We start from the raw sequence: 16,627 nt of genomic DNA, 5'->3' as shown, positions 1-16,627 counted from the left end.
ATGTCCTGCTGAAGAAGCAGATTAAACATTGCAAAATAAGTGTTGAATTATTTAAGGCAACAACATTTTTATGCTATAAAAGTTCCATATTTCAACTTTCTAACAACTAACTTTCACAAACAATGTTGCTAATGTTAGTGATACTAACAATTTTGTGACCACTAGTTCTGTTCATTGGGAATGCAATATTTTCAGATGCAAAACAACTTCTCCACAAGAAGGAGCTGTAGTCACGCTGGTGTTTTACATTAATGATTAATTATGATAATGATGCCTCACTAGAGGTAATGAACTGTCAGTCTAATACTGTATATACTATGAAACAACCCCTTGTTCTCACCTTTAAATATCCTTGAAATAACTCTAGTGGTCAAAGGATGAACTGCAGCAGCAGATTGTGTTATCTCCTCTTACATGGTATTTTAAGATTCTAGACATTTAGCAAAGAAGTCTGCAATGCTTTTTGTTGTGTTCTTAAGTATCTGTATCTACTTATTTGTAATAGTGAGAATACTTCACACATGGGTACCAGCACACCTTTCAAGAGTGTGTGCATAAATCGATGTTTTATTAATAATAATAATAATTATATATATATATATATATATATATATATATCAGTGGCGATTTCTCTAAGACTGCAAGGTCTGCGTTAGAACACGTTCATCTCGAAGACGAGTTCGTTCAGAATCAGCTACTTATCACAAATCGACTCGATTTTGTTAACTTAACTCATACATTCCCGGAGCGTCAATGCATTTGCCCGCAGAAGCTGAACGTCTCTTCACTTCTATGGGGCTGCATGGGAGGTTTTTTTTTCATCGCTTCGAAACTCGCCGGTCATTGGATAAATGCCACGATTTTGTCCCGCCCCCAGACGCTGAGCGTCTCTGGGGGTGAATGGAGCTGTGGGCGGGTCTGGACGCTGAGCTTCTGCAAGATGATTGAAGGATCAGTCAAAAGGCTGAATCCTGTTTTGATTGACAGCTATCGCTGGGAGCTTCAGTCCCATCGCGGATTTTGCGAGTGAAGTCAGAAGACAAACTGCAACCCATTTCAGGCCATTTTCTTGAAAAGGAACAAAGGGGAGAATTTATACATTTATATATAAATAAATTGACAAATTTTATGATGTAAGCCGACAATGAGCTTCCCCTCTTTGAAAGACCAGCAGCCGCCACTGATATATATACTATATACAGTGTATCACAAAAGTGAGTACACCCCTCACATTTCTGCAAATATTTCATTATATCTTTTCATGGGACAACACTATAGACATGAAACTTGGATATAACTTAGAGTAGTCAGTGTACAGCTTGTATAGCAGTGTAGATTTACTGTCTTCTGAAAATAACTCAACACACAGCCATTAATGTCTAAATAGCTGGCAACATAAGTGAGTACACCCCACAGTGAACATGTCCAAATTGTGCCCAAATGTGTCGTTGTCCCTCCCTGGTGTCATGTGTCAAGGTCCCAGGTGTAAATGGGGAGCAGGGCTGTTAAATTTGGTGTTTTGGGTACAATTCTCTCATACTGGCCACTGGATATTTAACATGGCACCTCATGGCAAAGAACTCTCTGAGGATGTGAGAAATAGAATTGTTGCTCTCCACAAAGATGGCCTGGGCTATAAGAAGATTGCTAACACCCTGAAACTGAGCTACAGCATGGTGGCCAAGGTCATACAGCGGTTTTCCAGGACAGGTTCCACTCGGAACAGGCTTCGCCAGGGTCGACCGAAGAAGTTGAGCCCACGTGTTCGGCGTCATATCCAGAGGTTGGCTTTAAAAAATAGACACATGAGTGCTGCCAGCATTGCTGCAGAGGTTGAAGACGTGGGAGGTCAGCCTGTCAGTGCTCAGACCATACGCCGCACACTGCATCAACTCGGTCTGCAAGGTCGTCATCCCAGAAGGAAGCTGACGCACAAGAAAGCCAGCAAACAGTTTGCTGAAAACAAGCAGTCCAAGAACATGGATTACTGGAATGCCCTGTGGTCTGACGAGACCAAGATAAACTTGTTTGGCTCAGATGGTGTCCAGCATGTGTGGCGGCGCCCTGGTGAGAAGTACCAAGACAACTGTATCTTGCCTACAGTCAAGCATGGTGGTGGTAGCATCATGGTCTTGGGCTGCATGAGTGTTGCTGGCACTGGGGAGCTGCAGTTCATTGAGGGAAACATGAATTCCAACATGTACTGTGACATTCTGAAACAGAGCATGATCCCCTCCCTTCGAAAACTGGGCCTCATGGCAGTTTTCCAACAGGATAACGACCCCAAACACAACCTCCAAGATGACAACTGCCTTGCTGAGGAAGCTGAAGGTAAAGGTGATGGACTAAACCCAATTGAGCACCTGTGGCGCATCCTCAAGTGGAAGGTGGAGGAGTTCAAGGTGTCTAACATCCACCAGCTCCGTGATGTCATCATGGAGGAGTGGAAGAGGATTCCAGTAGCAACCTGTGCAGCTCTGGTGAATTCCATGCCCAGGAGGGTTAAGGCAGTGCTGGATAATAATGGTGGTCACACAAAATATTGACACTTTGGGCACAATTTGGACATGTTCACTGTGGGGTGTACTCACTTATGTTGCCAGCTATTTAGACATTAATGGCTGTGTGTTGAGTTATTTTCAGAAGACAGTAAATCTACACTGCTATACAAGCTGTACACTGACTACTCTAAGTTATATCCAAGTTTCATGTCTATAGTGTTGTCCCATGAAAAGATATAATAAAATATTTGCAGAAATGTGAGGGGTGTACTCACTTTTGTGATACACTGTACTATATATATATATACTATTTAAAGGGTATATCTATGAAGTTGTTATTTACATCTTTGTTGTTTACTTATAATATACCAATAATTCACGTGTTTTGCTTGATTTCAGTGGTAAAGTAAACTAAATAAAATACCCATTTAATACTGCTCTGAGCTGTGATTAAGTAATGCTAGTAATTAACTAAATCAATGCAACTATTACACCTATTGCTGAAAATATCCACTGACTACGATTTTACGCAAAAATGTGAACACCCTTGATCAAAGTCTTTGTTTTGTGTGTTTTCTAAGTGAAAAGAAGTCAACACATCCTCTACACAGAACATATCTTTGCACATTCTTATGAACAAAAACTTTTTATTTGCTAAATTTTGCACTTTAGAAGAAAAACAATTAATGTACCATGTGATTTTTTTTTTTACTTTTATGGCCTACGTTCAGCAAATAAATAATATAATATAAAAAATTATGTTTGCTAAAATAGAAAAAGCATATTTAAGTTTGTCACCCTGCTGGTGTTTAATATTTTCACTTATTAAAAAATATTATACAAAACACTGTAAGAACACTGTATTCATTTGGCTTTTCTCATAGCCTGGATAGTAAGTGACAACACTGACTACAATACAACATCTCCCTCTCATGTCCTCTTTTAGAAATTACAAAAAAAACACAGTCATTACCCCACAACCTGAAACAAAATAAAAATTCCTAAACTTGTGCCACACAGTGACTTACCATCCTACCCCAATATGATTTAAATACTCTTCGGGTATGTATATGTTAATAGTAAACGTTTTAAATAGGTACATATTTCATTAAGCACTTTAAACGTGTCTACTTTTATTTAATATCCTTACAGTAGTTTTCTTTAAATGTTATTTGTTTATGTGGATTAATACAAGCTTTGTCGATATGACTTCATTAGGAAGAGCAGGATTTGTAGACTTGCTATACATTACAGCTATACGATTCTATATAGACAGTAGTGTAAAGAGGGATTCATATATCTTCCCAAACTGATCCATAAAAAGTAGCTCAGTGACCAAATCAGATTAACAATATAACAATATTGATGACAATGTGGTAGTGGAAGCTCAGTCATTGAAGGCTCTGAGTTCTTATTTGTATGGTTGAGGGTTCAAATCATGCAAATTCAAAGCTCTGTCTAGCAGCCACTTTTGAGTCTTTGAGTTAGGCTATTTACCCTCCTGGCTTCAGGGAAGCAATATGATAGCTGACCATGCATTTTAATCAGGGCTTTCAAACATTTGCAAATATGTAAAGAAAATATTTTCCTTGCACTGTTGTGTATATGCTTATACTGTAAAACAATAAAAATCTGCCCCAGGACACAATCCAAGGGCAATAGTATTAAATAAAAATAACTACACTTGGTTAAACAATTCAGTGTATTTTATAGGGGTGGACAGATTGATCCAAATATCGATAGTATCGATACTAGGGTTGCCAACTTTTAGAACTAGAAATAAGGAACACCCTGGGTTGGCGGAAGGCATAGGGTGGGAGGTGGGATGGAGGGTGTTTACCTGAACGGGAGCAAGGGGGGGTGGGGGTAGGTGGTTAGAGTTGCACCTATAAAAAATATAACGGCTCTTACACCGTCATAGGAACACTATCAAAATGTTTTATTTAGGCTGTTTAACATTTATTATTTTAATCCTTCATAATAATAAATCAGAACCATATTTTAGGTAAAACAACATGCATAAAGAACATCATGTAAAAAAAAATTTCAATAGTGCAAACATTTTTACACAATCCATCTTCACACTGACATGCGGCCCCGGTTCTGGACTGTGTTGCTTGGAGGGGCAGTGAGAAAATGGGGCACCCCCATTGCACCAGCCCTGCTTGAGATACTTTTGTTTCGCCCTAAGCCGGATTTAAAAAATATGCGTGATACGCTCTGCCCACTGCGCTACTCAAACAGACATTAATGGCTGTATATTGAGTTATTTTGAGGGAAGAATAAATTTACACTGTTATATAAGCTGCACACAGACTACTTTTCATTGTGTCAAAGTGTCATTTTGTCAGTGTTGTCCCATGAAAAGATATACTTAAATATCTGCAGAAATGTGAGGGGTGTACTCACTTTTGTGATACACTGTATATATATACAGTGTATCACAAAAGTGAGTACACCCCTCACATTTCTGCAAAAATTTCATTATATCTTTTCATGGGACAACACTATAGACATGAAACTTAGATATAACTTAGAGTAGTCAGTGTACAGCTTGTATAGCCGTGTAGATTTACTGTCTTCTGAAAATAACTCAACACACAGCCATTAATGTCTAAATAGCTGGCAACATAAGTGAGTACACCCCACAGTGAACATGTCCAAATTGTGCCCAAAGTGTCAATATTTTGTGTGACCACCATTATTATCCAGCACTGCCTTAACCCTCCTGGGCATGGAATTCACCAGAGCTGCACAGGTTGCTACTGGAATCCTCTTCCACTCCTCCATGATGACATCACGGAGCTGGTGGATGTTAGACACCTTGAACTCCTCCACCTTCCACTTGAGGATGCGCCACAGGTGCTCAATTGGGTTTAGTCCATCACCTTTACCTTCAGCTTCCTCAGCAAGGCAGTTGTCATCTTGGAGGTTGTGTTTGGGGTCGTTATCCTGTTGGAAAACTGCCATGAGGCCCAGTTTTCGAAGGGAGGGGATCATGCTCTGTTTCAGAATGTCACAGTACATGTTGGAATTCATGTTTCCCTCAATGAACTGCAGCTCCCCAGTGCCAGCAACACTCATGCAGCCCAAGACCATGATGCTACCACCACCATGCTTGACTGTAGGCAAGATACAGTTGTCTTGGTACTTCTCACCAGGGCGCCACCACACATGCTGGACACCATCTGAGCCAAACAAGTTTATCTTGGTCTCGTCAGACCACAGGGCATTCCAGTAATCCATGTTCTTGGACTGCTTGTCTTCAGCAAACTGTTTGCTGGCTTTCTTGTGCGTCAGCTTCCTTCTGGGATGACGACCATGCAGACCGAGTTGATGCAGTGTGCGGCGTATGGTCTGAGCACTGACAGGCTGACCTCCCACGTCTTCAACCTCTGCAGCAATGCTGGCAGCACTCATGTGTCTATTTTTTAAAGCCAACCTCTGGATATGACGCCGAACACGTGGACTCAACTTCTTTGGTCGACCCTGGCGAAGCCTGTTCCGAGTGGAACCTGTCCTGGAAAACCGCTGTATGACCTTGGCCACCGTGCTGTAGCTCAGTTTCAAGGTGTTAGCAATCTTCTTATAGCCCAGGCCATCTTTGTGGAGAGCAACAATTCTATTTCTCACATCCTCAGAGAGTTCTATGCCATGAGGTGCCATGTTGAATATCCAGTGGCCAGTATGAGAGAATTGTACCCAAAACACCAAATTTAACAGCCCTGCTCCCCATTTACACCTGGGACCTTGACACATGACACCAGGGAGGGACAACGACACATTTGGGCACAATTTGGACATGTTCACTGTGGGGTGTACTCACTTATGTTGCCAGCTATTTAGACATTAATGGCTGTGTGTTGAGTTATTTTCAGAAGACAGTAAATCTATACTGCTATACAAGTTGTACACTGACTACTCTAAGTTATATCCAAGTTTCATGTCTATAGTGTTGTCCCATAAAAAGATATAATGAAATATTTGCAGAAATGTGAGGGGTGTATTCACTTTTGTGATACACTGTATATACACGTGGGGGCCCACAACCAGCCGTAGCCCCTGGGCCCACAGGCAGGTTAAATCGCCTCTGTACACGACTGAATCTTTTGCACTCGGGAGTCTTTCAGTCGATGTATATTTCACACTACACGACTGATCGGTGATTTTTTTTTAAACAAAAACACACGTGGGAAGTGACGAGGGATTTTAATGATACCACAAAAATGCACGTCAACAAGTAGCGAGTGATCAAAGTGTTTGTGCGCTGATGTGCAGCGTAAAATCAAGGAGGAAAATTAATGAATCTGAGTGGATTTGGCAACACGAACAGTATGGATTGTTCTATAGTAAGTTGGAGGTTAATTAATATTTTTGCAATGCAACGTTGGTGTTATGTTTTGTAGAGAACGATCAAGTCAGAAATACTGTAAAACGTGTGTGTGTGTGCTGGTGTATTCTGATATAAACTATATTATCCCACTGTCCCACCTGTTTACACTCCTCTCCTGCGTTTCCCCTCACACCGTATCTTACGTTCTCATTGGCTGTTCGACATAGCAATCACTGCCAGTTGTGCTCATATCAGATATCTGACATGCTAGAAATCTCGATTCGGTCGCCGAGCGATCGAGTTGTTGGGTAGGTCACACATAGCGATTGAGTGCCGAGTTTTGATCGCCGAGCAAACGCCGAGTTGCTCCCAAGCCGGCAAATCTAGCGCCGACCAGTCACCGAGCAAAAATCAGGGCAAAAATCGTATAGTGTGAACTAGGCATAAGGGCACTGAGAGACTGAATACATGTAGCACTGAGAGAGAGAATGGCTGAGAGAGAGAGGAGCTGTGTGAGGATAATTTCAGAAAAGTGCAACGAAAGGGATGATTATGTTTTGTTATTATAGAATTGGTTCTGAACAAAAACAGCAGACTTAGTTCATTATAGTAATAAATGACCTATTCAATAATCATGCCAAACTGCTCTACCTTACATGAAAGTAAAATGATCGACGATACTGGTCTGTATTTACTTGGTATCTGATCGATACCAAATTTTGCAGTATCGCACACCACTAGTATTTTATGTTTAAAAACACAAATAAATACAGTAGTAAAATACATTGAAAACATCAAAATGTCACTTTAAATAATTTTACTCTCTAAAAGAGCTAGAATGCGTAGAATATGAGTAGAATGTTTTACAGAATTACTGTAACTTTTAATCTGTATTTTTTCATGTTTACTTGTATAAGACTTAGAATCTTAATCTTTTGAAGATATATTTGTACATAAACCACACTTAAATTTTCTAACATTTAGTTAACATTAGCCTGTGAGTTTTAACACGAATACCTTTGCTAGATGCCACCCAGAAACACTGGGTGCAAGGTGGAAATACACACCTATTTATTTACAGTTTGGTGAGGAGAATTTAAATATACAATTATGGTGAAGGGTAAAAAGAATCTAAACCAACCTAGACTTAAGTAAACACCTCAAAACAGTAACCAGAACAGGGATCAAACCCAGGTCTTGAGGAAACTGGTTCTGTGTGAAACCCACTCTTCTAGCCGCAATGTGGTTTCTGTTATTCTTAACTGATAATGAATGATCTTTTAGGTATTTTCCTAATTTCTATGTGTTTGTGTGTGCGTTTTAGAAAATGCTTTCTTTCCCAAAATTTAATGGAATTACTAATTATGATTTTTTTTTCAATCCAAATGTGGTGATATCTCATGGTTGGACTACTGCAACTCCCTCCTGGCAGGTGCTCTCTTGTCCACTACTAAACCCTTGCAGCTCATTCAAAATGCAGCTGCCCGTCTGGTTTTTAACCAACCTAAACACTGCCACATCACCCCATTGCTGCGTTCTCTTCCCTGGCTTCCTGTAGCTGCACGCATTCGGCTTAACACATTGATGCTCGCCTACAAAGCCAAAAATGGACCAGCCCCAAGCTACCTTCGTGGTCTAATAAAACCCGGCTCTGTACCACGCAACCTCCGAGCCAGGCTGGACTGGGAACAAAATCCATTTTTTCTTGACCAGCCCATTACAAGCACATCGTGCCACACATATCCCCCCCCCCCCCCCCCCCCCATCCCACTTCCACTTCACTATAATAAAAAGAATAAAAATTAAAACAACTATAATAAAAATTAAAACAATAAAAAATAACTATATATATATATATATATATATATATATATATATATATATATATATATATATACGTATATATATAATACAAATTCTACAATATTTCTTAAAATGTACAGTTTCTTAAATGGTTAATGGTGAATTAAATCACAAAAAAATTAAAGGTCTTTAAACTAGGGCTGTCAATCGATTAAAATTTTTAATCGCGATTAATCTCAGAATTTCATATAGTTAATCGCGATTAATCGCATTTTTTTAAAAAAAAGAAGAAAACAAGGATTTTTAAGTGAAATGTTACAGTTAAAATGGTGAACACATTTTATGCTAAATGTACTGATGTTAAAAACTGCTGGGACAAGAGAAAACTGTAATTCACTCACATACTAGGCAGAAATACTATCCAGCAGAGACCCCTGACTTCGTATAAATGTCAGATTGTAGGTTAGAATTTCTCCAAATATTGTAGATCAGTGGTGCTTTAGGTGGGATAAGGTGTAGTTATTGTAACAGACTTTTCTGTGGTTGTATCGTGACATTTGATGGACGTTTTTACACGAAGTGAGTGTGTTTTGACCCCTTGGGGCTTCCATAGTTCATGGACTAGCATGCTTGGCTAACGCGATGACTCCAGCTGTCCGGTACCGTAACAGAAAAAGTAATAAAAGTTTTCTGCTCCCGACAACTTGTGAATATACGGTGTATTTATTTCTTTATTAAGCAAGTGCATCACTACACGCTCGGTTACATTATGATAACAAACCGCAAATGAAAAACGCTGGTAAGTCTCAACATGAACTACGGATGACTCGCAGGCCAAATAGAATTTGCGTTAACTGCACTATTTTTTTTAATCGCGTTAAATTGAGATTGCGTTAATGCGTTATTATCGCGTTAACTTCGACAGCCCTACTTTAAACCTTTAACACTGTTAAATATGCTTTTTTTGGCACTTTTATTCACACGTGATTCACGTTTGTTCCAAATTAGCGCATTGCTCCGATGAGCAAAGAAATAAATCGCATGTGTAAATACTTTAATATGTTGACAAGGGAAATGAACCATGTGAGCTATGCACATGATCACTCTAAAAAAATTCCTGAACAACTGCCTTTTCCTTTCTGTATTATAGAGGACAAGATAGTGTTTACTTTTTCTGAGGAGCAAAGACTAATGGTACCATCTCAAATGATATCCACCGTCCTATGTAGTGCACTATGTAATAATAGAACTTTCACAAAGATAGTCCTTAAAACGGCTGGTTTAAAGCCCCTGATATCCAGCAGTAGCTTAGATAACTACTTATTAATCATTCAGTGACTATTAAAAGAAATGTTTTGTACTGTTAGGAAGTACCCTAAGTAGGGCATAGGCAACATTTGAGATGGGCCCACAGTCTCTTAAACGGCGTTACTAACGAAGCAGAGGCACTGAACACTAACTACACCTTTTCTGCTCTTTGGCTATGCTGTAGTTCCTCACTGCCAAACAGGTTGTCCAGTTTCCTGCACTTTTCTGCATCTGCTTGCAGCTTTTTCTTTTTTTTATTACAGGCTTTTTCTGCACCTCCTTTACGCTTTTTCGACCATTTCTCCATCTTGCACTCATTTACTATGTATTTTTTGAACTGGTGGTGGTTGTGATTATGGTTTATCCTGGGGAAGGGACATTTCTGTGATTGGCCAATGGACATGCAGTGAGGATACTGTGGTGGGCCAATGCACACTTCAGGATTATTATTCAGGAATATTTAAAACAGAATTTATTTTTCACCCCCTCAGCGACCCACATACAGAGCGACCCACCGGGAAAACTCCCGATGGCCAGTCCATCCCTGTTCCGAGCCACTAGTCTCGCTCGACTTGATCCTCCACCCAGGACTCGAGGAAGACAAGCATCAAGGCTATTCTCTGTTCTGGCACCCAAGTGGTGGAACGAGCTTCCCCTGTTAGTCCGAACTTCTGAGTCTCTTGCTGTCTTTCAAAAACGATTAAAAACCCACCTCCTTACTAAACACTTAAGCTGACTTGTACTTACTTACTAACACTCACTAATACTAATTCATTTCTTGCAAAAAACAAAAAAATACACACTTTGGTTTTAACAGGTTTGTGTTCTTGGACAAACTCTCTCTGCTGTTACAGGAAGCTAGCTGAGAGCAGAGCTTTTGTTGTGAAGACTGTGGTGCTGTATGATGGTCAACCGCAAGATGGCGATAACGTGCAACTGTGTCTGCACGAGGAAGCTGAGTGTGTTGCTGTCTAAGGCTGGTTGATATAATTTCTGCTAACATGTCTGTTGTATCAGGCAGCGAGCAGGAAGGCTGTAGAAAACTCTTAAATCTGCTCCCAGTGGATGATCTGCTAGCACTGAACGATACAGTGACTAATCGATTAATCGCTGTAGAGAGCTCCAAAGGTGAGCTTAAAAAAATCGTTAACTTTACTGACTATACAGCTAGCCACCTTGCTAACTCAGCTAACTAATGGTGTTATAGTTTAGGTAGGAGGGGTGTGGTGGTCTGGATTTTTACGTATTTTTTAACAATAATATTACAATTTTTGTTTATTTAGTTTGAGCTACTTAAGTCATATTGTTACATTTTATTAAGAAGTATAGATAGCAGTTTTAGTATTAATATAAAAGTTAAATGTGTAAATGCATGTTGCCAGAGTCAAAATTTAGGTTCTTTATGCCCAAATTACCATGAATTTTTTTAAACTTGGTTTTCTTAAGAATTAAAAACGTTAATTGCATTACAAAACTAATTCCAATACTCTTAAGTGAACGTAGAACACGTAAAACGTTCAATATTCACACTATAAGTTGCCCTGAGGTTTGTGACGTGTCCATAGTGTCCAAGTGTAATGTGTAAACAAATGTAAAACAGTGGATTAATGAAGCATTTAAGTAGAAAACACTTTATTCATTTATTTTTTTAAATATAAACTTCATCTGGGTCATGGTGGTTCCCTAAAAAAATTTACCCTGGTTGGGGCACCAATCTCTTGGGTAGTATTTACTTACCCTTCATAACTCTTCATAAGGGTATTTAAATGTGTTTTTACATTTGCACCCTGAGTTTGGTATGTACTTTTTGACTGTTGGTTTTGAGTTTACATGTACCCCAGCATCTCCGATCCTCCCAAAAACTTAGGCCCAGGGTTCGTGTTTAGTAAACTGTGGAGTTTGATTAAATGTAACCCACTTGTAAGGCTGTAAATTAATTAATGTAATTGGTCAAACATGTCAAGTTACATGTTGTTTAAGTATATACAGTCTTTAATGCAACATAATAAATTATAGGCAAGTAACAATAAAAAAAACCCCTTTAATTAATTTTTTTTAAGTGTTGTGTCTCAATTAGGGCTGCAACTATCGATTAATTTTTTAATCGAGTATTCTATCGATTATTCCAGCGATTAATTGAGTAATCAGATAAGAAATACTTTTGCTTTAATAAAGAGCAAAAATAAATACGTATAAGATTAAATAAGACGCGTCTCTTAAAACAAACTGCACATTTTTATTCCTTATGTACAGGACAGTTTAAAGAGAACATATTGATATGCAAAAACAAATACATCAAAAATAAATCAAATACTTTTAAAATGTATACAGGAAACCTAAAACTAAGGCATAAATAATAATACATAAACATTGCCTCTAATTTGTGCAACTTCTAGAGCGGAGCGGTGAGCATGTCCAAAAAACCTAGTATTCATTGAACTGTACGTGAAATGTACCCGGATTAAGTCCTGTTAAGTAATGTTTAAGTGTGAGATTTCAGATGCAGCCCTTGGCTTCTTCACGTCACCTGACCACAGCGTGAACGTGTTGTGCAAAAGTTCGAAACACCGTGAGCTGTATATAAATGTATGGATTAAACGATGCCTCGATGCGAAAAAATCGTTTCAGCCCTAGTCTCAATTCTACAGTACAAATAGCTACAAAGAAATCTTCACATCAGTACCCCCCCCCAAAAACTGCTTAAATTCTTGGAATCTCTTGCAGTAACAAACACCATATAAGTTAGACCCTCACAGTCACACAAACACTCTTAACCCACCACCTTGACGTTTACATAATCTATTAGTTAGCCATGATAATAGCCATTGCAGCTGACATGGCATTAAGAATTAAACAAACAAACAAGTGTTGTGTCTATATTGGAAGGGTTCACTTAATCAGTCATTGAAACAAAGACGTCATTGTTCAGTTAATGCTGTCGTTTAAATTAAATTCATTACCAACCACTGGGGCAGCATGGTGGCTTGGTGGGTAGCACTGTCACCTCACAGCGACAAGGTCCTGAGTTCGATCCCAGATGGGGCAGTCCAGTTCCTTTCTGTGTGAAGTTTGCATGTTTTCCCTGGGTTTCCTCAGGGAGCTCTGGTTTTCTCCCACAGTCCAAAGACATACAGTGAGGTAAATTGGAGATACAACTTTGTCCATGACCAGTAACTACCGTTTCTGTCATGAATGTAACCAAAGTGTAAAACATGACGTTAAGATCCTAATAAATAAATAAAGAAAGAAAGAAAAATTACCAACAGCTAATAGTTGATTGGAAATATTAACAAGAGAGCTTCAACTGTTAATTTAAAGCTTACCCTTACCCAACCTCAGTGTACATGGTTATGTACGTTCAATATGTTATTTTCAGTGATTTTATGCATATACCACTTAAGTATTGTGCAAATAGTCCACTGTTTGGAAGACACTGTTCTCTATAAATATATGTCTTGTATGATGATGCCCTCCTTCAGACAATCCCAGAATCAATACCAATCAATACCAATAATATTAATAATATTAGTATCAATACTAATATTTTATTATGTTTCAGTTTATTAAAATGTGTTTTTGTTAACCATAATAAGTATTGGGTGAAGCACACTTTAATTTTATTGTTAGTCATTGTATTCTGTTCTGTCAACAGAGGCCATTGAAGCCATTATAGCCTACTCTCAGAGTGCTGAAGAGCTCCTCAAAAGGAAAAAGGTGCACCGCGATGTTATTTTTAAGTATCTTTCTACAGAGGGTGTGACTGTCCCTCCAAACAGTGAGAAACATCAGCTAGTGAAGAGGACTCTTGAATTATGGTCATCTGGCAATGTAGGTAGACGCATAACACACATAGCAGGCTAGACAGAGCACAACTGTACAGAATTCATTGTTTCTATCATAAAACGTTCTAAGTCAAATACATTGTGTATAAGTTTGCCTGAATTTCCCATTTGGTTAGCACTTTTTGTACTGCCAATGGCAGAGAAATGTCCCTAGCTATCCTTAGTATGGCTAAATTGTCATTTGTGGGTTCATAGTAACTCACAAATTGTAATAATAGTAGTTGTCAGTTTTAATCATTCTCTGAGATTTGTCAAAGCTTCCATGTAGAATGTATTACCTGATGCTACCTTGAGTTTTAGGCTGGCAAACACAGCTTATAGTTGTTTGCTTTCTGCTAATATATCAAATGAAAGCTATGTTGAGATGGCACATGCTGGTTAAATGCTGAAGCACCCCACTATTTAGTGGATTCAAAGGTACAACCATTGCAAAAAGATTCATGCATAAAAGTAAGTAGTGTCCATAGACAAATGGTTGCTTTAGAATGGGTCCTATTAAAAGCTCAGTCACTTGAAATGTTGAAATATACAAGTTGAAGATATTTTAAACCTTTGGACTCATTAGCTCAAGAACTGCCCAGAGCTTGGATTTCTTAGCCTGTTCAATGATTAGAAAAGCATAAAGCAATGCACTCTTGGACTCAAGAGCAGTTAAAGTAAAATAGACTCCAGTATGTAATCATATTTCACTGTCTAGCTCTTCAAAAAACAAATCTTAAGTTTGGCAGATGTTTGAATGCATACAAACTGAACTACCCCCTAGTTATGTGACAGGAAAGTGTTATGATTCAGTATGTAAAGACTTTCTAGATAATTGGTTTACTGGTTTGGAGTAAAGGAAGCTAAATGGCTAGCACAGATCCTGGACTCAATTTAGCCACTCTGGGATTAGTTGAAAGGGCAAGCTGGACCCAGATAAAAGCTGGACATATTTTTTTAGCAGACTAAAGCCTAAATCAGTCCTTGCTGATGATGGAATTGTACCTATTTAACTGTGTGCTGTGGACAAGGAAATGATCATGTGTGTGCTTTACCTTATAGGATTCCCAATCACAGGCATCGGTCACCCAAGCCAATGGGCTTGCAGACCTGACAGCTTTGGGTAAGCAGTTTTGCCAGTGGTTCTTTCAGCTCTGGAACTCTCAGAACCCACTGGCAGGTCAGCCAGTGCAGGACTGGGGACCACAGCACTTCTGGAATGATGCCAAACTGCTACTCGTCTCTCATACCGGGAATCACCAGAGAGAGGAATTCCTCGGCGCTGAACTGATGAGCCAGCGGCTGTTCGCTCTCGTCGGACAAGAGCAGTTACTCTTTTGTCCGAATCTAGAGCAAGAAGGACTAAAGTGCTTAACCTCACCTCATGGGTTGGTCCTGGTGGCAGTTGCTGGAACTATTCATCGGACAAGCACTTGCCTTGGAATTTTCGAGCAAGTATTCGGACTGATTCGTGATCCACTTGAAAATAACCGATGGAAGATTCAGTTGGTTCATTTGAGAATCAAGGGACAGCTTGGGAAGGAAATGAAACCGGCCGTGACGTATGATTCAAACGAGCTGCTTCAGCTGTTCACATAGTATTATTATCACCAAAATATTTTATATGGACGTCTTTAAGATGGAAAGAAGCACTTTACATGGTGCGTGATGCATTGTGCATGTTACGTTACCATGGCAGATATTTGTTTTATTGTTATTATTATGCACACTTCACTGTGGATATACAGTGTATATTTTTCTGAACTGTTCATCAGAAGCTAAGAGAAATAATAAGATATAAAAATTTCAGAAGTTCTGGAAAACATGCTCACACCTACAACCTATTTGAAAATTAGAATCCCTAATGTCAAAACATCTAAGCCTTAAATGGGGGTAGTCTGTGACATTAATGAAGCTAGACCTAATTTTGGCAGTTATAGGACTCACAATACAGTCTGTGTTTTATTTCTTTTAATGAAAAATGGTGACTGATTTCTGTACATTTAAATTTAATTCTTTGGTTGAATGTACATAAAAAATTATTGAATCAGTATATGTTTAATTGCTTAATTCTGTTTGCAGACGAATTAAACAGATAAATTATAAACTTAATCCACGTTTGTTTTTAATACTAAAAGCCTCCTAGTTGAAAGGCTTAAAAAATTGATTGATATCTTGTGTGTGTTATGTGTGTGATATCTTGGTTGCACCAAGTGATGCTGGATGTGCCACGACCCCGACCAAGGTAAAGCAATGGTTAAACATTAAATTGAAATGAATTATTACACTGATCAGCCATAACATTAAAACCACCTCCTTGTATCTGTACACTTACTGTTCATTTTATCAGCTCCACTTACCATATAGAAGCACTTTGTAGTTCTACAATTACAATTATCTGTTACTCTGCATGCTTTTTTGTAGCCTCTTTTCACCCTGTTCTTCAATGGTCAGGACTAGGGATGTCCCGATCACGTTTTTTTGATCCCGATCTTTAATTTTGATCCCGATCCGATACCGATTCTCAAACCGATACTTGTATTTTCTAGATATTGTCTAGATAATACTGTTCACACAGTGCACACTTCAAGTACATTACAGTTATTCAAATTAATCCAATGTATATGTTTAACAACTGAATAGCTCTGCAGTGCTGTAGGAAAAAAATTGCCTGCATCCAAGCTATTGCTTAATGTTCTTTTACAAAATAAAAGTAAACAAACCTAGTGCAGCATTGTAGTAAAAATGAAGTGAGATAATTACAGTTTCACTTTGAACTTTATATTCAAAGAACATAATTTTGGTTAATGCAGTGATACACTAAAAATGAACAAAAATCTCCACTCAGAAGTGGTGTAGCA

The 16,627-nt window shown here is 38.7% G+C and overlaps 1 protein-coding gene across 1 annotated transcript; it reads left to right on the top strand.

Annotated features, from left to right (window-relative positions):
- The first annotated feature begins 10,940 nt into the window (after nt 1-10,940).
- On the top strand, nt 10,941-15,853 carry c12h3orf38 (chromosome 12 C3orf38 homolog). Its single transcript, XM_063006398.1, has 3 exons — nt 10,941-11,073; nt 13,598-13,773; nt 14,829-15,853. The coding sequence occupies exons 1-3, from the start codon at nt 10,947-10,949 to the stop codon at nt 15,363-15,365; spliced, it is 840 nt and encodes a 279-aa protein (XP_062862468.1). The 5' UTR covers nt 10,941-10,946; the 3' UTR covers nt 15,366-15,853.
- Nucleotides 15,854-16,627: the final 774 nt, after the last annotated feature.

The sequence above is a fragment of the Trichomycterus rosablanca genome, chromosome 12, assembly GCF_030014385.1.
Source record: "Trichomycterus rosablanca isolate fTriRos1 chromosome 12, fTriRos1.hap1, whole genome shotgun sequence".
NCBI lineage: Eukaryota > Metazoa > Chordata > Actinopteri > Siluriformes > Trichomycteridae > Trichomycterus > Trichomycterus rosablanca.
This window is presented reverse-complemented; position numbering and strand designations above follow the sequence as displayed.